This window comes from Aulonocara sp. 'chitande type north' Nkhata Bay, linkage group LG11 (genome assembly GCF_057382095.1).
Source record: "Aulonocara sp. 'chitande type north' Nkhata Bay isolate Kocher_YH1m ecotype deep benthic linkage group LG11, A_spYH_male_GT1.1, whole genome shotgun sequence".
In the NCBI taxonomy this organism is placed as follows: Eukaryota; Metazoa; Chordata; class Actinopteri; order Cichliformes; family Cichlidae; genus Aulonocara; species Aulonocara sp. 'chitande type north' Nkhata Bay.
Window position 1 is genome coordinate 28,578,167 of NC_141354.1, and position 19,884 is coordinate 28,598,050.

Below are 19,884 nucleotides of genomic sequence, written 5' to 3' on the forward strand. Positions count from 1 at the left end.
ACAATAACTTTAATGTAGTATACATGCACGTTTAGTGTCATTTTATCTGACGTTACAAAAATAAATACAATTATTAAAGTCAAGGAATGTGCTCAGCTGGAAATTAAATTATGTCATCACGCTCTGTTTGCGTCAGGAACTACCCAGGTGCAATTTCACATGTGTTTATGCTTTCAAAGACTTTAGGACAGCAGGAACTGGCGTAGTAGGAGGATAGTTTAAACCCCGAGAGGAATGTTCGTGTTCACGAAAGACGTCGCTGATTCTGACTGACTTTAGTAGGTAGGTAAGGAGTTAACTGTGCTAGTTAGCTTGCTAAAGTTAGCCAGAGACCTGTCATGTAATTTTTTTAGGGATCGTAGCCTTGTCATGATTTATTGTGTGAATATTAAATAGGAGCCGTATTAAAAGCAATCAAATGTTTGTCTGTTTGTTTGTTTTCTATGAAGACAGGATGAATAATGAAAGTCCTGCTCCTCCTGCCACCGGCGCCATTACTCCCCTCCAACAGATGATGGCGTCCTGCTCCGGTGCCATCCTAACGTCGCTGTTTGGTGAGGCACCTACACTTCAGCTTATTACATTACAATAAGCATGCCTTTGTTTATTAACTAACACTCAGCTGGTGGTTTGTGAGGTACAACTTGTTATTGTGTTATAAAATTATTTTGATCAATCGGAGGTTTGGAGAAGTTTCCTGAACTGCTGCTTTGATTGTTTGTTCTCTGATTAAATGAAAATTGTGACAAACATCCTGAACACAGGCAATCATGTTGAGTTGCTTTTTTTTTTTTTTTTTTTACAGTTACACCTCTGGATGTTGTGAAGATCAGGCTACAAGCACAGAAAAATCCCTTTCCCAAAGGTGAAATGAATTTACACTGTGTTGACTGACTGTATTTGTGTTTTAAATTATGTTACATATATCAGACCGTGATACTGTGCATGCAAAAACAAGCATTATTAAAGTAATAATAAAGATCAACTTATTTCCATAGCAGACTTTTTGGAGATATTACAGAGGTAGAAACCATGTGAGGCCCTTAAAAAAGGGTCATTTGTCCCTGTGTTTTAGCATTTGATCTGTCTTTATGTTTATTGTGGCTCCATTATATACTAAACCAGGAGAGTCAAACTAATTTTAGTTAAGGGGCAGTATAAATTGTCACTTTATAAACTTTATAACCTATATGAATCAGGAGTGGGATTAGGAAGCAGCTAGAAGAGAGCCTGAGAGGTGGAGGCAGGACAGTCAGAATACATGTGTGTGAATGGAAGGGAGACGGTGTAACAGTGAAGGAGGATGAGTTTAATACCTGCAATGAAACATCCAAAGCTCCAAAACTGCTTTTATATTTTCATACATTTTCATACCCTTGTTGTACTGCTAGCTTCACATTACCACACTAGAAACAGCAGTGAATTTTACTCAATAATTGGTTTAGCCAGTAACAACTTCACCGAAATGTTCGCATTTTGCTGACCTGAACATCCAGCCGGCCTGCGTTTGATGTCACTGTATTAAATGTTGATGTTAATATTTTTCAGGCAAATGCTTTGTCTACTGCAATGGACTTATGGACCACATATGTATATGTGAAAATGGGAATTCCAAGGCCTGGTACAAAGCTCCAGGTCACTTTAGTGGCACGCTGGTAAAAGTTTACATCCACATTACAGTTTACCTCTATAATTACCTTCTGCCATGTTTTTTAGTATCGTTTGTGTGTCGTTCTGTCTGTAAACACGGTAGCCTTGCTTCATTAAGCCTTGCTTCATTAAGCCTTGCTTTGTTAATTGACCTTGGTCAAGGTCAACTTAACGATTTAATGGTCGAAAATTGACAAAAAGCCTTATAACGTAGAATCTGTGACAAGTGAAATTTGCTGCTTTTGTTTTTATTGGCAAAATGAAGAAATTGTACATGTTCTAAATATCACATTATAGATTTCATCTAAATATTATGGCACATTTGACCTCCGACCTGACTTTTACATTTCACATCTGTCTTTCTTTCAAGTTGACTCCAAAAGGCATTATGTCTTTAAAGAAAGTATTATCAGAGAATGAGCTGTCCAGTTAGTTAGAAATATACTGCAGTGTAATAGATAATAAGCTGAAGTTATTTACAAATCAGTACTTATTATCCATTACCTGCTCTTTCAGAATGGATGCATAATCAAATTATACATCTGTGGAGTTTACTGCACTACAAACTTCTTAAAGTAAAATTTAAAAAGAAACAGAAAACAAAATTAATATATACAAAATCCAATAATGTTCCCTTAAAAGTAAATGCTGTGCAGAGAGTGAGCTTCTTGTTCTGTATAATGTTTTAAAGTTAGCAGTCTGACAAGTTAAACTTAGCTTTAGTGGCTGATAGAACTGTTCCTGCTTGTATTAAGTAGAGGTGTTGTAGTACAAAACCTCTGAGTGCCACAGAGCACATCATCCTTCACTGACTCCTAACTCTGAATCTCTGCAGGATGCATTTGTCAACATAGTACGGCGTGAGGGAATCAGGTCATTATGGAGCGGTCTGCCTCCAACACTGTGAGTGTAAAGTCTATTTTTTTCTATTTCCTGATTGGGCGCCTGAGTTATTGAGCTGTGGTGGGTCAGTGGTGATTACAGCAGAGTGTTTTCCTTTGATGTGGTATTTATTCATAGTGAGCCACCTCAGAGTTTCTTCAATGATCGTAACCAAATATTTAATTATGTTACGCATCATTAAACAGAACTTTCTTCACAGTTTTTAAATTTAGATGCATTTTTGTGGCTGTCTTTTACCTGCTTAGAAAATTTTATAAGTAAGGCATGATTTATGTACCTTCTGTTATGTGCTTTCTGTTATGTGCCTTCTCCAGTGTGATGGCAGTCCCAGCGACAGTGATCTACTTCACATGTTACGACCAGCTCTGTGCAGCACTGAGGGTCAGGATGGGAGAATATGCTCAGATGGCTCCTCTCCTTGCAGGAGCTACTGCTAGAGGTGAGCTGACTGCTGTCCTACTGCTACTGAAATATGCCATATAATGCCTAATAACAGACATCAGCATTTTAACAATGTTGGGGGTCTCAAGGCCAGCCACCCTTACCTTCTGCACCGTGGCCTTGGCTTCCTGATTTTATCCAACAAGCTAGATTTTATTTAGAAAATGTTAGTGTTATTTTTAGTCTAACTTACAGGCCTGTAAGTGATTATTAAAGTAGAAAAAAGAGGCTCAATCATTAAAAGTGCCACAGCAGCATGTTACTTTCACTAACAAATCACTTCATGAACTGCTTTGTCTTCCTCCTCTGTGTGAAAGTGGGTTCGGTGACGGTGATCAGTCCTCTGGAGTTGATCCGCACTAAACTGCAGTCTCAGAAGCAGTCGTACAGGGAGCTGACCCAGTGCATCCGCTCAGCAGTGGCCAAAGAGGGCTGGCTGTCTCTGTGGAGGGGTTTGGGGCCCACGCTTCTCCGAGACGTTCCCTTCTCAGCCATGTACTGGTACAACTACGAGATGGGCAAGAGCTGGCTGTGTGGCTTGTCTAACATCACAGAACCCACGCTGACCATCACCTTTGTATCCGGAGCTGTTTCAGGATCTGTAAGTTAATTTTTCGTCTAAAACTCCACAGAATTCAACTTCCAGCCTGCAGATAAACATATTTGATAGCAAAAAAGCAGAAGTAAACTACAGCGTATCATTTCTTATTTCATTTTTGTCATTTCTTTCAGATTGCATCTATTGTAACTTTGCCTTTTGATGTCGTCAAAACAAGAAAACAGGTGGAGCTTGGAGAGCTGCAAGCAAAGAACTGTAAATCTGCTTAATTTCTTTTAAATTAAAGCTTCTGAAGATTGTAAATGTACATCTGCAGCTACTTGGGGAGGTTATGTTGATGCTATATGTTCATATTTGTGTTGGCATGGTAAATAACCCAAGTCTGCAGAGTTAAATAAAAGCAACAATGAGCTTTAAAACATTTTACTTCTCATCAAAAAGGCTTCCTCATTCTGTTAAGAGGCCACAACACTTTCAAGTGACAGTCGACAAGCATCTCAAGTCAAGCCCTGTGGAGCACTTAAACCTTCTCAGTGCTGATAAGCAACACAAATAAGTGCCTCAAGTGTGTGCTTCCTCCTCTGTGGATGATGGTGATGGCTGCTCCAGCTGTTTGTAGACGCCCCCTTCTCTCCTGTTTCAGACCCCACTCCTCTTTTCAAAGCCTTGCCCTTTAAAGACTGCTGAGTGAGGAACAGGCCCTCCTGCGTGTGCTCCTTAAAAACACCATTAAGCCAGTGTGCACCACTCGGTGTAAACATCAAACGGTCTCAATGAAGACGGGTGGCAGAATATCCACTCACAGTGTAGGATAAGATTGTCCTAAACAATTCTAACTCAGAGGAGTTTAGAGAGTGTAACAGCTTCAGATGAACATAGCGATGAAGATATTTCTCAGCTCATCTGTAAGGATGTGATGGAATATGTGAGGCAAAGCTGCTGCCTTTTATTGTTAAACCCACATCTCTTGTGCTCTGTTTTTGGTTGGATGATGCTGTTTGTTGCTAATTGGTGCTCTTGTGTTTGCAGTGCCAGGTCAGGCCTCCTCCACCTTCTATGTGATGTGCAGGATTGTGGCAGAAAACGGGTTTAGAGGGCTGTTTGCTGGTAAGTACTTCACTGACCCTTGACTCAGTGAGTGGCGAGTCTGAGGTAGTCATAAACACTCGCTGTAAAAACAACCTCCACCCTCTTTCAAATCTAAAGCGTTACATTTCAGGACATGATGAAAGTTTTTCACTTCTTGCCAACCTTTACATTTGGTAAATACAACCTCAGATTAACAGCATATTACATACATACCATATTACTGTTTAGTAACTTGTAGAAACACCTTTAGCTGCTGTAACATGAAGTAATAATTTCCTGTATGACTTTAAATACATTTTGGCCCACTCTTCTTTACAATGCTGTTTCCATTAAATGAGCTTTACGAACATTTGCACGAACGCGCACAGCTCTGTTCAGGTCGCCACCACATTCCAGTCAGTTTGCGGTCTGGACTTTGACTTCATTTTCTTTTTCAGCCATTTCGTTGTAGATTTGCTGCTGTTCTTAGGTTCAGTCGTCGTGTTGCATGACCCTATTTCAGCTAAGAACATTGTGGTATACACAGGATTTCATGGTTGATTTAATGATTGCAGGTGCTCAGGTTCTGTGGCTGCAAAACCAGCCCTCATCATGACCGCCTCACCACTGTGCTCGACAGTCACTATGGCTTCGTTCACACTGCAGGTCTTAATGCTCAATTCCGATTTTTTGATCAAATCTGATTTTTTTTGTCTGCTCGTTCACACTACAAATAAAATGCGACAGCAAACGCGCTCTAGTGTGAACGCTCAAAGCGGCCCTGTTAGCAGAGCTGCTCTGTGCAGCGTTATGGCATAATAATTTTAAGGGAGAATAAAAAGTCGACACACATATCTCATTCCAGACGGAGGACTCTACCACTACACTTCTCCAGTCCATTCACAGAGTCGTTGCATGGTAAGACATGGATAGGAAGTGGGCGGAGCCTTTTACCGTCATTTTATTACGACGCAAAGTACAAACACCTGTGGACACACAATCCAACAGGCCCGCATGCGCAAAAGAAGACGTCACACACAACGCGCTCTGTTTAGACCCAGAGCAAACAATATTGTTTGACTGATGGCCTTAATATAAAGATTTGTTTCGGACTTTACGTTTCCCAGTTTTTGCTTTAAGTTATTTTGTTATTTACATAATAATGTAAATAACCTAATAATGATCCTTATTGCTGTTTTAGAGGAGCGGTGCTTCAAAGGATAGTTGCAGATTTCTGTCAGAATCTGCAGATTATACAGTACAAATAAAATGTTCACGTTTCTCCAACGTTGTCTTCCCAACAGTTTCACGGGATGTCCAGGAAGCGTTCACGATGTCTTCTCCTGAGCTGATAATTGGCGTCTGTCTTGTGTCAGTGACGGAAAGACGGATTTAATGCGACATGACCATCAAACAGCAGTCAATTTCTAAGACATCGGATATGTATCGGATTCAGTACCACATACAAAAGTGACCCAGATCGGATTTGAAAATATCGGATTTGTGCCGTTCACACTGTCATACCATGATCGGATATGAGTCGCATAGGGTCAGAAAAATCGGATTTGATGCACTTTCGCCTGCAGTGTGAACGTAGCCTATGACACAGTTGTGCTGACATGCTGTTTGTGATTTTTGGCCAGATGTGGGATTATGCGTTATAGCCAAACATGTCCAGTTTGGTCTCGTCTGTCTTGCGGTTTTTTCAGATGTATGCAAGTCATGCTGCCTCCTCTCTCTTTTTAGAGAGAAGCAGCTTTTTCGTTGACACTGTGCGAACACACGTGAATACTTGACACCAACTGGTCTTTTAGAGGTGCTCACACTTACTGATCAGCTGAAAAACTTCATTTGATTAGTAGCACTTGGCTGCTACTTACAGCTTCCATAGAAATTAGGAGTTTAAGTGTGTGCTTACTTTTTCACACGCTGCTTCTGTGCTTTGGCTTAAATACATACATATATGTCCTCTCTTATAGTTCGTCTTAAGGTTGTATTTACCTTTATTTTAAGACTTGCTAAGGGCCCGATTGTTTTCATGTCCTGATACATGAAACCTTATTACTGAAAGAGTGCATACATTCTGTTTAGACTGTATATAAACTCTTCTCATACCTGTGGTTTCTCTATCAGGTTTTCTCCCCAGGGTGATAAAAGTGGCTCCAGCCTGTGCCATCATGATCAGCAGTTATGAGTTTGGAAAGGCCTTTTTCCGAAAACACAACAAAGAGAGGACACATGGACCACTGCAGACCAACCCCTGACAGATTTCCCTTGGAAGAACGACGCACGCCACAACAGCTACTGCTAGACCGCACCTGAGGGTTGTACTGTCAAACCACTTAGATTTAACTTGAGGTTATTGAGCAAAGTCAGGGGTTGGAATGATGTTAAATTATACTTTAGCAATAATTAAGACGTGTATATATAAGGTGAACAAGTAACCTCAGGGCTTTAGGACTCCTTGTCTGTTTGTATATAGTTTTCACTGTCCGCACAACGAGCTCCATGAGATCAAGGAAAGGATGGTATTTTTTTAGATAAATTTATTGGGGCCTGAACAGTTAATGCATTGAGGTGAATCCATATTCTCCTTTCATAGTGCAAGTCAACCAAGAAGTTGCACAGTGTTACTTCTAAAGTTATCTGGATGAGCCAGATGCTTCATTTTGCAGTGCAGATCTTTAGCATGATAAAGTTAATGTTGCCAAATTTAAAACATTAGCACAAATGGGGTTAAAAAAACCCCCCCAAAAAACAACTGTCTGTCTTCCTGCATTGTAAAATATTAAAGATGATCAGAATCGATATGAATTTATTCATATTAATTTTTACATTGTTTTTGTTGAATGCAGTAGATTCTGTGTGAAGTTGGAAAGAAATATTTTTCATCTACACCTTGTTCATTTCAGGCGTGTTTAGGAGCTAGTATATCAAAGAAAGACTTTTTATTAGTAATATATTTTCCATGTATCTCACTGAGATCATGTGCTCTGTGCCTGAACTCCTTAAATTGGAGACACAAGATCTCTATTTTACTGCTCTGTGTTGTGAGAATCCCTAAAACGTCTCCTTGCTTTTGCACAGTAGAGTGCCACTACAGCGTGAGTGTAAATAAAATAGCATTATTCAGATTGTACTATATGAAAATGTGTCATTTTCTATACCCGATTACCTTTTCCTCACACCTGTTGCTGTTGACAAGAAACTCAAATGTCACCATCAAGTTGTCAGTGTTTCAGTGTAGTTTATTCAAATAAAGAATAACAAGGTAAATCCAGTAAAACATCTGCTGTATGTCTGTGCAAACGACCGCTGGAACGAGGTGAAGGCAAAAAGTAATGAGTTTAGTGTTGAGGTACACGGCTTAGTTACCAACAATACAAATTGTATTCATACTGAATCGCAACACAGACTTTAAACAATGATCTATCCACGGTAACCAGCCATTACAGTGAAATACTGCATTTTAATAATTAAAGGGAATAAAGCTCAACTTTAAAATAAAACCCAGAAATTTGGGGTGGTTATTACTCATAGTGATCCTTACCTGAGAACAAAACCACGTGATACACAACAGTGGCAACATAAGGCTGATGAAAAACTGAAGAAAAACACCAAACAACAAAGACTGCCTCATCCCAAACACTGATGACGTACTGAGACAAAACAGGCACATTAACCATCACAAATAGAAGAAAAGGGTGATTTATGGCACCACCAACAGAACCAAAAATATGAATACATCCCATTATCAACAGAAAATAATTCAATGACACTCTGGTTTGTAGTCTTTCATTTTTCCCTCTCAGACCTCTGACCTACAGTCAGCATTTTCAGTATGGTATAATCTCTAGAGCCTAAGAGAGGCGCAGCCTTTTCACTGCCCCCTCTGGGCTGTAAAGTGACATAATTCAGACTAATACTTCCTAAAATAGAAATCAACAATGCTCCACAGATAAAAACAAACAAAACTAAACACTGAACATATACTGATGAAGTTCCATTTGAAGATCCTCTGTCATTTCATCGGTGTGGAACATTATTAAGACGTCATTCAGACTGATGGAGCTGGATCATGCTACACCAGATCCTCAAGTTCCACATACATAACATAAACCTCTACAAACAATTTCCAAAACGGAGAAGGTTCCTGGATTATCTGGCCCTGGCCAAAAGGCGTTTTTAACTCTTCATTCCCTATGAAGGAGTGAAACTTGGGCTGCTGACCTCTGTTGTAGGACTGGCCAAACATTCATTCGACCTCAGGCTGGCCAGAGACTTGTAGCTGGTGACTGAGGTCAGGGAGCCACACAGACCTCTTAGAGAAGGAGTTTCTTCTTTGCCTGGATGACAAGACGTACAGTAAATGTTCACACCAGCGATGGAAAGCTTCGCAGACAGCAGTGCTTGCTACCAGGTGCAGACGTACCTTGGTGAGTCCACTTTGAGCTGGCTGACCTGGCCTCCAGACTCAGCATGTGGGACGGTTCGAGAGAATTCTGGGAAATGCTCATGTCTGCAGAGAGCTGCTCCAGACTCTGGAAACTCTTCCTGCAATGAATGGACAAAGATCAATAAAGGCCACACAGTATAATTGGTGCTGATAGGACCAAAAAATTCATCAGTTGAATGAGTTTTTGATGGCAGTACTTCGAGTACTTCATGAGACAAAAGCCATTTAAATACACTGTGTTGGTAATTTAGGGCAAGACAAAAGTTTGTGTACAAACTTAAAACGTAACAACGGACTCAAATTGTGTAAAGACAATGTTCTATATACAGTCACTGACACTTTATTAGGAACAGCTGTTCCCCTGTTCATTAATAATAATAACAATAATAATAATTTCCCCTAGGGAAAGTATTCTGATACAAATACCCAAGTAGCCAATCACAAGTAAGCATCTCAGCAAATTTACCCATGGTCAAGATGACCTGTTGAAAGAGGAGAACGGCCAGACTCCTTGAAGCTGATAGGAAGGCAACCGTAGCTCAAATAACCACTTGTTAGAATCAAGGTATGCAGAAGAGCATCCATGAACACTCAGCACATCAAGCCTTGAAACACTTTGTTTCTGTTTCACTTCACTTCAGAGAACTTCAATCTATACACCTAAAAACCACAAACCAGGCAAGAAATTTGGGTGTAGTGATGGATGCAGACCTAAACTTAGAAAAACACATTAAGACAATAACAAAATCAGCTTACTATCACCTCAAGAATATATCAAGGATAAAAGATCTGATGTCTCAACAGGACCTGGAAAAACTAGTCCATGCATTCATCTTTAGTAGGCTTGATTACTGTAACAGCATCTTTACAGGTCCACCTAAAAAATCAGTCAGACAACTACAGCTCATTCAGAACTCTGCTGCTCGAGTCCTCACTAGGACCAAAAAAGTGGACCACATCAGTCCAGCTCTGAGGTCTTTACACTGGCTGCCTGTCCGTCAGAGGATAGACTTTAAAGTTCTGATGCTGGTCCATAAAGCTCTGAATGGTTTAGGACCAAAATACATCAGTGACCTCCTGGCCCAGTATGAACCTTCCAAATCCCTCATGGATATCTGGATCCGGTTTTTTATCAGTTCCCAGAGTCAGAACCAGACTCAGAGAAGCTGCATTCAGCTTTTATGCTCCATATATCTGGAACAAAGTCCCAGAAAGCCTCAGATCAGCTGAAACACTCAGTTTATTTAAATCCAGGTTGAAGACTCACCTGTTCTCAGCTGCATTTGAAAAAAAAAAAAAAAAACACCAAATCCACACTTTTAAGCTTAAATTTCAAAACTTACATTTTAACTACTGATTTTATCTACTGTTCTGATTTTATCTACTGTTCTGATTTTACCTACTGTTTTTTGTTTTGTTTTTTTGTGTTTTGTTTGTTTGTTTGTTTTTTAATCAATTTTAAATCATGCTTTTTATTTGTTTTTGTTCTTTAATGTCTCTGTAAAGCGCTTTGAATCACCTTGTTGTTGAATTGTGCTATATAAATAAACTTGCCTTGCCTTCTTGCTTATTTTTAAAGTTCCTCGACACGAATGATGTAAATGAGAGCAGATATAATTAACTTGTTCCTTCGTGAGGACAGAGGCTCCACCTGCTGGCTGTTCAAACTTTTTTTTCATCTGAACCCAAAAGTTTGAATAATAAATATTTACTGTTTTGGTTTGCATATCACAGGGTATTGTACTATTGGCCTTGCAGAGATTGTGGGCCATATATATCCCACTTTGATCTTAAGTTGACGAAACCAGCAAAACTTGAATATCTGTAAAGATGTTTAAATATTACAGCTGTCAGCGCAAAATTGGCAAATCCCCATTAACGAGTTAACGTAGATTAGTCCGTGTGGGGTTGACTTGGCATTAATGCGTTAATGCAGCTAAACGCAGGCATCATGACTAACACGATTAACAATTAACTCACCTGGAGCGCAGACTGTCTCAAAATCCCTGGAATGTCGCTGTCAACGCATTTCGGGCAGTTTGTCCGAAGTTTGTCCATTCTGCACTCCAGACGGGTTGACAGAGTTAAAAGTTTTAATCGCGTTAATCATGATGACTACATTAACGCGTTTAGCGTGCTGACAGCACTATGAAATATACATGTAATCCAAATGAATATAAAAAAAGTGCAATTTTAACTTCTTTTTCTGTTTTCTACATGATAAAGAAATTCTGCTGTAGTAAATGAAAGAAATCTGTCAATATTAATAGATAAACATTTAAGTTAAGTTACAGAAAAGTTTCTAGTAGCTTTTTTTTTTTTAAGTGGACCCATTGTAAAAATTAAATTAAAAAAAGCTGAATTTTTTATAATTGATAGTACAAGAAGAGGACCTTTTCTGTCATTTAGTTATTTTTCTTTTACTTAATTACTTTGTTTATGTATGAATGGCAATAGGGGAGGTTTTTCTTGTAGGTAAAAGCTGTAAGAAAACTAAAAAATATATGTCCTCCTTCACGTTTTCCAAAGCCATCCAGTGAGCCTTGGAGGAGCCTTTGCTGGGCAAATTCTGGCCCCTGGGCCTTATGTTTGACCATGAAAATAAAAGCAAATGTAGAAAACACTTCAAAATAACTGTCCAAATAAATGCTTGTAGGCTGAAGATTTTCTTTTACAAGGACTTTGTACATACTCCTCCCACTGTCCTGTAGTCTTCCTGTACAGCAGTGTATCCAAGGCAACAGCATTGGCATCCATGGCATCGGGAGATGGCCACTGATTGGTCAGATGAGCTGTTAACTCTTGTCTAGATCGCAAGTCGTTGTTTTTAAGCACTGTCCTGAAAACACGAGACAAAGTAAGTAATATTTATTCTAATGTCACAATCATCTTTTTAAAAAAAAATTAATGTCTAAATAATTGAAATACTTTTTAAATCAATCTTGTGATACCTTTAACACCAACACTAAAAAGAACTGTAAATTAATCTTGCAGGAAACTGTACAATTTACAATCTTCACCACATCAGCCTAACATGTCAGCCTGCTTATATGTAATAATACGGTGCTGCTATCCTTTCATTTCAAGAGGAACATAAACAAACAATAGTAAAGGAAATTAAGCTCATCAATCAGTTGCCAGGATGTGGTGCGAGTGGAAAAGTCATTTTCTGGGGGCATCTGCAATCCCACAGGAAACGTTTTGACATATTCAGGCCTGGGCCACAGTACCGGCACAAAACCAGTTTCTTTGACAATGAAAGAAGAATGTTAGAGACTAATCTTTATGGGTGTTTTTTCTTCCAGATACAGTACTGTGTAGTGCGTCCTTAAAAAATTACATGAAAATAGACAAATGGAGGACAACAGAAGAAGAATCAGGATTTTTTTAAACTAGAGAAGGAGCACTGGGAACAGCTACACAATAGCTTCCAGCAGGACACTGATGTGAATGTCTCTGACCAAACAAACAGAAACAGACTTCATGGGTGTCCACTAGGGGCCCACAATGTCCTCTAGAAGGCCCCATGTTCACTGCCCAGCATTTAGAGCCCAATTTGCTGTCACGGATAAGAGCAGGTTGCCCCTGAGCACCAGTGACAGACATGAAAGGTTCTGGAGAAGCCGTGGAGAACATTATGGTGCCTGTAACATATTTCAGCATTGACCAGTTTGGTGGTGGGTCAGTTATGGTGTGGAGAGACATATCCATGGGTGGATGAACAGACCTCTACAGGCTAGGCAACAACACCCTAAATACCATAAGGTATCTTGAGGAAATCCTTGAACCCATTTTCAGACCCTTCGCTGATGCAGGGGGTCTTGGGTTCCTCCTGGTGCATGACATTTCCCGGCATCATGTGGCGAGAGAATGTAGGCTGGAGTGAAAGACCCAAAGACCATGACGCTTCTCTGCTCACGCCTATTGAGCTCCACGCAATTTTGTAATTAAACTGTCATTTCTGTTTTTTCTCATTAGTTCAGCTAATCTTTCCACATACCGACAGGCTACTGCCAGAGTGCCCCCACATGGCACTCGGTTGGGAATCACTGTCTCAGAATATTAATGGAAAGCTGATGCCGTTTGACTGAAGCAGCGCTGACTGCAATAGATTCAGCAACAAACAAACCACCTGCAACCTTCAGGCTACTTGCTGTGTCTTGAATGTCAAACTCACAGTTGGAGCAACTGTAAACCTTTCCACCCAACACCAACAAAAAACACACACCAGAATGGACTCACAATTGGTCCTGTAGTTCCAATATGATATACTCAAGCTGTTCTTTCTCCAGTGTGTGGGAGAGGTGTGTGTCTGCCAGGCTCTGCTGAAGGGCTTTGCTTTGGGACACAGCCTCCGACAGCTGGGCTTCTCGTAGACGGACAAGTTCTTCCAGGTAGCCCTGAGGCAAACAAATACACATCTGGTTTATTAACTTCAGCACGTGCATCTGAATGGCCTGCTTTTCACTACAAACAAGAACCCTGAATCAGGAACAACCACAGCAAGGAGCCACAATGAAGATATAACATAAAGCTGAATATTTGTTTGTGTGAGAAAACAAAAACAAATGCCTTCCTGCCCAGTCATCGTAAATTAACACTAATATGAAACTCCCACTGATGCTACCTTTTGTTCCAGTGCCATGCGATACTTCTGCTCGAAGCGTTTGCACTTGCTGACCAGGTTGCTCTGCTCAGTAAAGATGGAGGCAGCCGTGGCTGTTTTGTCAGGTGTGCTGCTCTCACTGCCGCTGCTCCCAAGAGTCCTCATCTCCTCCTCATCACTGCTGATGCTGTCTGCGCTGCACAGGACAAAAGTGCGTACCCGATTAGTACACAGCTCGCATACAGTACCGTGCAAAAGTCTTGAGACACCTCTCATTTCTTCAGATTTTGTTATAAAAATGGGAAATGCATGCTGCAATTTATTGAAATGTACCACACCTGCTTTGCATAATTTCATCATTTACTGTCATATTCACACTAACCTTTATTTTCAGGTAGTAACAGGTCACGTCACTGTCAAGAATGTAATATGTTATAAATTCCTGCAAAAGCAATACAATCTAAAGCCTAATGACAAGTGAGTTTAGCAAGATTTGTCGATACTGGTGAGTAAATTGTGGTAAGACCACTTCCCTCATTATTCACCCTGCACACAAACCGTCTGTGCATTTAAACTGTTCAGGACTTCATGATACAATACAGGAAAATGTGGTACATTACTGCCGCTGCACTGTTTAGGGTTTCTCCACTAAAAAGCTTCAAGCCTTCACACCTCCTGCTTGTTGAGACGTGCTATGGTTGTGATATTCCCAGGAGCACGAATCCATCACTAGAGGGTGTTGGAAAACACTAATTATGAGAACACTGCTGTATACTGTGTTGAATCCACAATGAAAATATCATGTATACCAGAGGTTTTTTTACACGATGCTGTTACCACTCGGTGGAGCGGTGAGGGTGACTCTGTACTAGCACACAGATGTCTCCAGGCCTAAACTCTCAGCAAGCATGACTTCAATCTAAACTAAAAACCTTCACATTTCAGCACAACTCAAGATCATTAGATTAAATTGACCAGTTGATCAGATTAAATCTCTGACAGTTGTTAAAGTATAACTGGCAAAAAAGGCACCAAAACTGAATCTTGAAACTAAAATGATTGACAATGGCATGACTTCAAGGCAGCAGAAGCTTTTTGGAGCTATACATCCAAAGGTAAAGCCACTAGACAAAGACTCTTGGGCCTTATGTTCAACACCACTGATCTAATTCAATCTCTAGGAAGGGTTTATTCAAGTGTGACACTAAGAAACTGCAAGAATTGTGCATAAATCACAACTTCCTGTCTGCTTATGGTAAAAATGTTTGTACATCTTAGGACAATACAGGATACAAAGTTTCATAAATACAGGTGAAATGCAGCACTGGGGCTACTTTGCATGGGGAGGTGAAGCGCCACTTAAACACTTTCAACAAATATCTTTTTTTACCACAAAGGATACACGTGCCACGTTTCACGAAGTTTCGAGCCTTTTGAGCTCAACACCATCAGTGCTCAGACACTAATAAAATACACACTACACCAGAGACGGACCGTGTGATGTGAATTATTTGATCTCATACCTCTGAGTGAACTTCAAGTAAGGCGTGTAGTCAATCACAGCAGGGCAGCTGCCATCCAGACCCTCACCTTTCAGACAGAAGCTTGAGACAGAACAAGATGAAACATTAAAGCTGGGTCTGTCTGTGACCGTTTGAAATGCAGCACATTCATTTAGATGGCATGTTAGTCAGAGCTTCAGTGTCCACCCTCATCCTCTCCTTCTTCTGACGTCTCTCAGCTTCCTGAGGATGAAGTGTTTCACAGCTCAACTTCTTTGCATCTGTCACCTGAACTGCACTCTTCAATCAGCAGGCCCTTCATCAGGAGCAGATAACAGTTTATTCTCCAAAGCAGCTCTAATTTTATCAGAAATAATGAAGCCGAATTTAAAACGTTTGGCTTATGTAACTAATTTTCCATATAATGGTTTAATTTTGTTATAATTTTAAAAGAAAAACATAAATAATTTTTCAGAAGAAGCACTGCAAACACAAAAACATTCACAGCATGCGGTATCATGTCACCGCAGTATTATTTACTCTAAAGTTTTGAGAGTAAATAATGAAACTCTTTCAGTTACGGTACTGTGCAAAACTCTTGAGCCACCCTTATTTCTTTATATTTTTTGCTTCAAAACAAAACAGACTTTCTTGTTATTTTTAAAGTCGTCTTGAGCAGTAGTTTTTCAGGCTTTCAGAAGGTCTATTCATGAGTGGTGGCTCAAAACTTTTGCACAGAACTGTACTTCTGCTTGATCCCTCTTGGCGTATGTAGGACAGTAGCTCAGAACGCCAGTGATGTTGTTGGTCTGTTGTCTTATACTCCATCACAAATGGCAGGTCAGCAAACACTCATATACAGGACAAATGAATCTAGTTCAGAACCAAATGAAACTGCTCGGAAATATTATGACTACATGGTCAGCAGTAACAATGGCCACAAAAAGCAGGAAAATATGTATATGTATACAGCATTAACCAGGTTACTGATCTTAACATAACAGGGCCACTCATCCATGAAAGTGACCAATAAGATGATGATCTTTACCACCTAACAGGATGCAAGTGGTACGCAACATGCGTGGCAAATCCAACTAGCCCTCAAGCACAGTCTGGCTGAAGACCCTTTAGGTCAGGGGTGTCAAACTCCAGTCCTCGAGGGCCGGTGTCCTGAAACTTTTAAATGTGTCCCCATTCAATAGAACTTGACCGCATGCTGAGGTAGCAACCCCCAACCATACTCAAGCAAATTTAAGTAAATGTAAATGTTTGAACATAAGAGTGTCCATAAGTGCACGTGGCACCAGGATGCTCTAGGCCGTAGGTCGATGATCGATTTTGTAATCGTATCAGCAGACCTGCGACCATATGTTCTGGACACTCGGGTAAAGAGAGGGGCTGAGCTGTCAACTGATCACCACCTGGTGGTGAGTTGGATCAGGTGGCGGGGGAAGACGCTGGACAGACCTGGTGCACCTAAACGCGTAGTGAGGGTGTGCTGGGAACAGTGGCGCGGCTGCCCCTCTGTTGGTCTTCCATGGTCTCTTGTGTTCTGGGGGCCTCTGGATGTCTGGAGTTTTGATCTCCTCCATACCCGCTTCACACCCTGGAGGACGGGGCTGTGGCCCCCCCACACTCCCTAGCAGATCATTACATGGAGAAACCTTTGGAATGCAAGCATGCTGATCCACACAGGTATGCACACATGGGTATTCACAGACGCGGACTAAAGCTTTCTTGGCTGCTCCCTCAAAGCACACTGTGCGCTGTCTATCTTGCGTGCTGCACAATATCGTTTATTACTTAGTAAATACTGATATCTATGACTAGCTAGTTTATTGTGATGGTGCTTTGTTTTCTCTATTATTATGTTGCTCTTTGTTGTTTGCTGTCTCCTCTGTTTGTTTGTTTGTTTGTTTGTTTGTTTTTTCTCCATACAGGTGACCCAGGAGTTTTTTGTTGTTGTTTTTTTTGTCTCTCTTCCCCCCCCTTCTCACCGTCTCTTCTCCCCTTGGGTTTTCTTTCTTTCTCTCCCCCTCTCTCTCTCATTCATTCCCCCTGTCCTATTTATTAAAAAAAAAAAAGAAAAAAAAAATGACAAAGGATGAACTGAAGCTCTGCCATCACGTAATGTCGCATACTGCTGTTTCTGATGTCATTTAAAAAAAAAAAAAAAAAAAAAAAAAGGGAACGTCTAGCAGAGGCCCCAGTCCGCGAGATCTTCAACGCACACCTCCGGCAGAGCTTCAACAGCATTCCGAGGGAGACTGGGGACATTGAGTCCGAATGGACCATGTTAAGCGTCTCCATTGCCGAAGCTGCTGCATTGAGCTGCGGCCGCAAGGTGGTTGGTGCCTGCCGTGGTGGTAATCCCCGAACCAAATGGTGGACACCAGAGGTGAAGGGAGCCACCAGGCTGAAGAAGGAGTCCCATCGGGCTTGGTTAGCCTGTGGGACTCCGGAGGCAGCCGACAGGTATCGACAGGCCAAGCGGAATGCGGCTCGGGCAGTGGCTGAAGCAAAAACTCGGGTGTGGGAGGAGTTCGGAGAGGCCATGGAAAAAGACTTTCGGGCTGCCTCGAAGAGATTCTGGCAAACCGTCAGACGTCTCAGGAGGGGAAAGTGGTGCTCTACCTGCACTGTGTATAGTGCTGGCGGAGCGCTGCTGACGTCGACTGAGAAAATTGTCAGGCGGTGGAAGGAATACTTCGAGGACCTCCTTAATCCCACTGACACGTCTTCCGAGGAGGAAGCAGAGTCTGGGGATGAGGGGAATGACCCGCCAATTTCCGGGGGCGAGGTCACTGAGGCAGTTAAACAACTCCTTGGTGGCAGAGCCCCTGGTGTTGATGAGGTCCGCCCCGAGTTCCTGAAGGCTCTGGACGTTGTAGGGCTGTCCTGGTTGACACGCCTCTGCAATGTTGCGTGGAGATCAGGGGCAGTACCTGTGGACTGGCAGACCGGGGTGGTGGTCCCCATCTTCAAGAAAGGGGACCGGAGGGTGTGTTCCAACTACAGGGGGATCACACTCCTCAGCCTCCCTGGGAAAGTCTATGCCAGGGTGCTGGAAAGGAGAGTTCGTCCGCTAGTCGAACCTCGGATACAGGAGGAACAATGCGGTTTTCGTCCTGGTCGCGGAACACTGGACCAGCTCTTTATCCTCTCCAGGATACTTGAGGGTGCATGGGAGTTTGCCCAACCAGTCTACATGTGTTTTGTGGACTTGGAGAAGGCATTCGACCGTGTCCCTCGGGGTGTCCTGTGGGAGGTGTTGCGGGAATATGGGGTGTCTGGCCCATTGCTACGGGCCATTCGATCCCTATACAACCGTTGCAAGAGCTTGGTTCGCATTGCCGGCAATAAGTCGGACTCGTTCCCGGTGGGTGATGGGCTCCGCCAGGGCTGCCCTTTGTCTCCGGTTCTGTTCATAATTTTTATGGACAGGATTTCTAGGCGCAGCCAAGTGGCGGAGGGCTTTCGCTTTGGTGGCCTCAGAATCTCATCTCTGATTTTTGCAGGTGATGTGGTTCTGTTGGCTTCATCGGGTGAGGGCCTCCAGCTCGCACTGGAGCGGTTCGCAGCCGAGTGTGAAGCAGCGGGAATGAGGATCAGCACCTCCAAATCTGAGGCCATGGTTCTCAGCCGGAAAAGGGTGGAGTGCCCACTCCGGGTCGGGGATGAGTTCCTGCCCCAACTGGAGGAGTTCAAGTATCTCGGGGTCTTGTTCGCGAGTGATGGGAGAAGGGAGCCGGAGATCGACAGACGGATCGGGGCTGCAGCTGCAATAATGCGGACGCTGCACCGGTCCGTCGTGGTGAAGAGGGAGCTGAGTGTAAAAGTGAAGCTCTCAATTTACCGGTCGATCTACGTCCCTACCCTCACCTATGGCCACGAGCTGTGGGTAGTGACCGAAAGAACGAGATCGCAGATACAAGCGGCAGAAATGAGCTTCCTCCGAAGGGTGGCTGGCCTCTCCCTTAGAGATAGGGTGAGAAGTTCGGCCATCCGGGAGGGGCTTAGAGTAGAGCAGCTGCTGCTCCACATCGAAAGGAGCCAGCTGAGGTGGTTCGGGCATCTGACATGGATGCCCCCTGGGCGCCTCCTGGGTGAGGTGTTCCAGGCATGTCCCACTGGGAGGAGGCCCCGGGGCAGACCCAGGACACGCTGGAGAGATTATATCTCTCGGCTGGCCTGGGAACGCCTTGGTATTCCCCCGGATAAGCTGGAGGAGGTGGCTGGGGAGAGGGAGGTCTGGGCCTCTTTGCTTAGGCTGCTGCCCCCGCGACCCGGCCCCGGACAAAGCGGATGAAAATGGATGGATGGATGGTAAATGTTTGGAAAAATGAACTTCCATAGAGTCTTGCTAATGACCTACTAATTTTATTCAGGTGTGTTGCAGCAGGGACACATGGAAAAGTTTCAGGACATCGGCCCTCGAGGACTGGAGTTTGAGACCCGTTCTTTAGGTGATCACTGTGTATGAGTTTGATTAAATTAAGACGAATACCGTAGGAGGAATAGCGATTTATGTGAACTGTGGACAGACGGACAACAAAGACTTGACCATGGCGTAACTTCACTGGTCCTTTGGTCGGATGACTCGTTAAATATATGAAAATGTGTTTTCTAATTGAAAACAGAAACACGAAGCCTTCGATCTGACCACAGCTGTAGCTGCAGGTGGCCACCAACATTTCCA

The 19,884-nt window shown here is 42.4% G+C and overlaps 2 protein-coding genes across 4 annotated transcripts in view; one reads left to right on the forward strand and one right to left on the reverse strand.

Annotated features, from left to right (window-relative positions):
* Positions 1–7,907, forward strand: slc25a40 (solute carrier family 25 member 40). Of its 3 annotated transcripts, none has more exons than XM_086311801.1 (10): positions 1–286; positions 450–554; positions 806–865; positions 1,549–1,655; positions 2,486–2,553; positions 2,868–2,992; positions 3,312–3,595; positions 3,727–3,808; positions 4,583–4,660; positions 6,755–7,907. In XM_086311801.1, the coding sequence occupies exons 2-10, from the start codon at positions 455–457 to the stop codon at positions 6,883–6,885; spliced, it is 1,035 nt and encodes a 344-aa protein (XP_086167927.1). In that variant the 5' UTR covers positions 1–286; positions 450–454; the 3' UTR covers positions 6,886–7,907. The 3 variants fall into 3 exon arrangements, with proteins under 3 accessions (XP_086167927.1, XP_086167926.1, XP_086167925.1); XM_086311800.1 differs by having other exon boundaries at positions 2–282; positions 454–554; XM_086311799.1 differs by having other exon boundaries at positions 6–282.
* rundc3b (RUN domain containing 3b) overlaps positions 7,855–19,884 on the reverse strand; it is a 20,294-nt gene continuing 8,264 nt past the window's right edge. Inside the window, exons 6-11 of the mRNA XM_086311798.1 lie at positions 15,207–15,287; positions 13,705–13,879; positions 13,320–13,477; positions 11,770–11,916; positions 9,054–9,175; positions 7,855–8,967 (exon numbers count right to left, since the gene is read on the reverse strand). Coding sequence (XP_086167924.1) covers positions 8,822–8,967; positions 9,054–9,175; positions 11,770–11,916; positions 13,320–13,477; positions 13,705–13,879; positions 15,207–15,287 — 829 coding nt within the window. The 3' untranslated portion in view covers positions 7,855–8,821. The remainder of the gene's footprint in view (positions 8,968–9,053; positions 9,176–11,769; positions 11,917–13,319; positions 13,478–13,704; positions 13,880–15,206; positions 15,288–19,884) is intronic.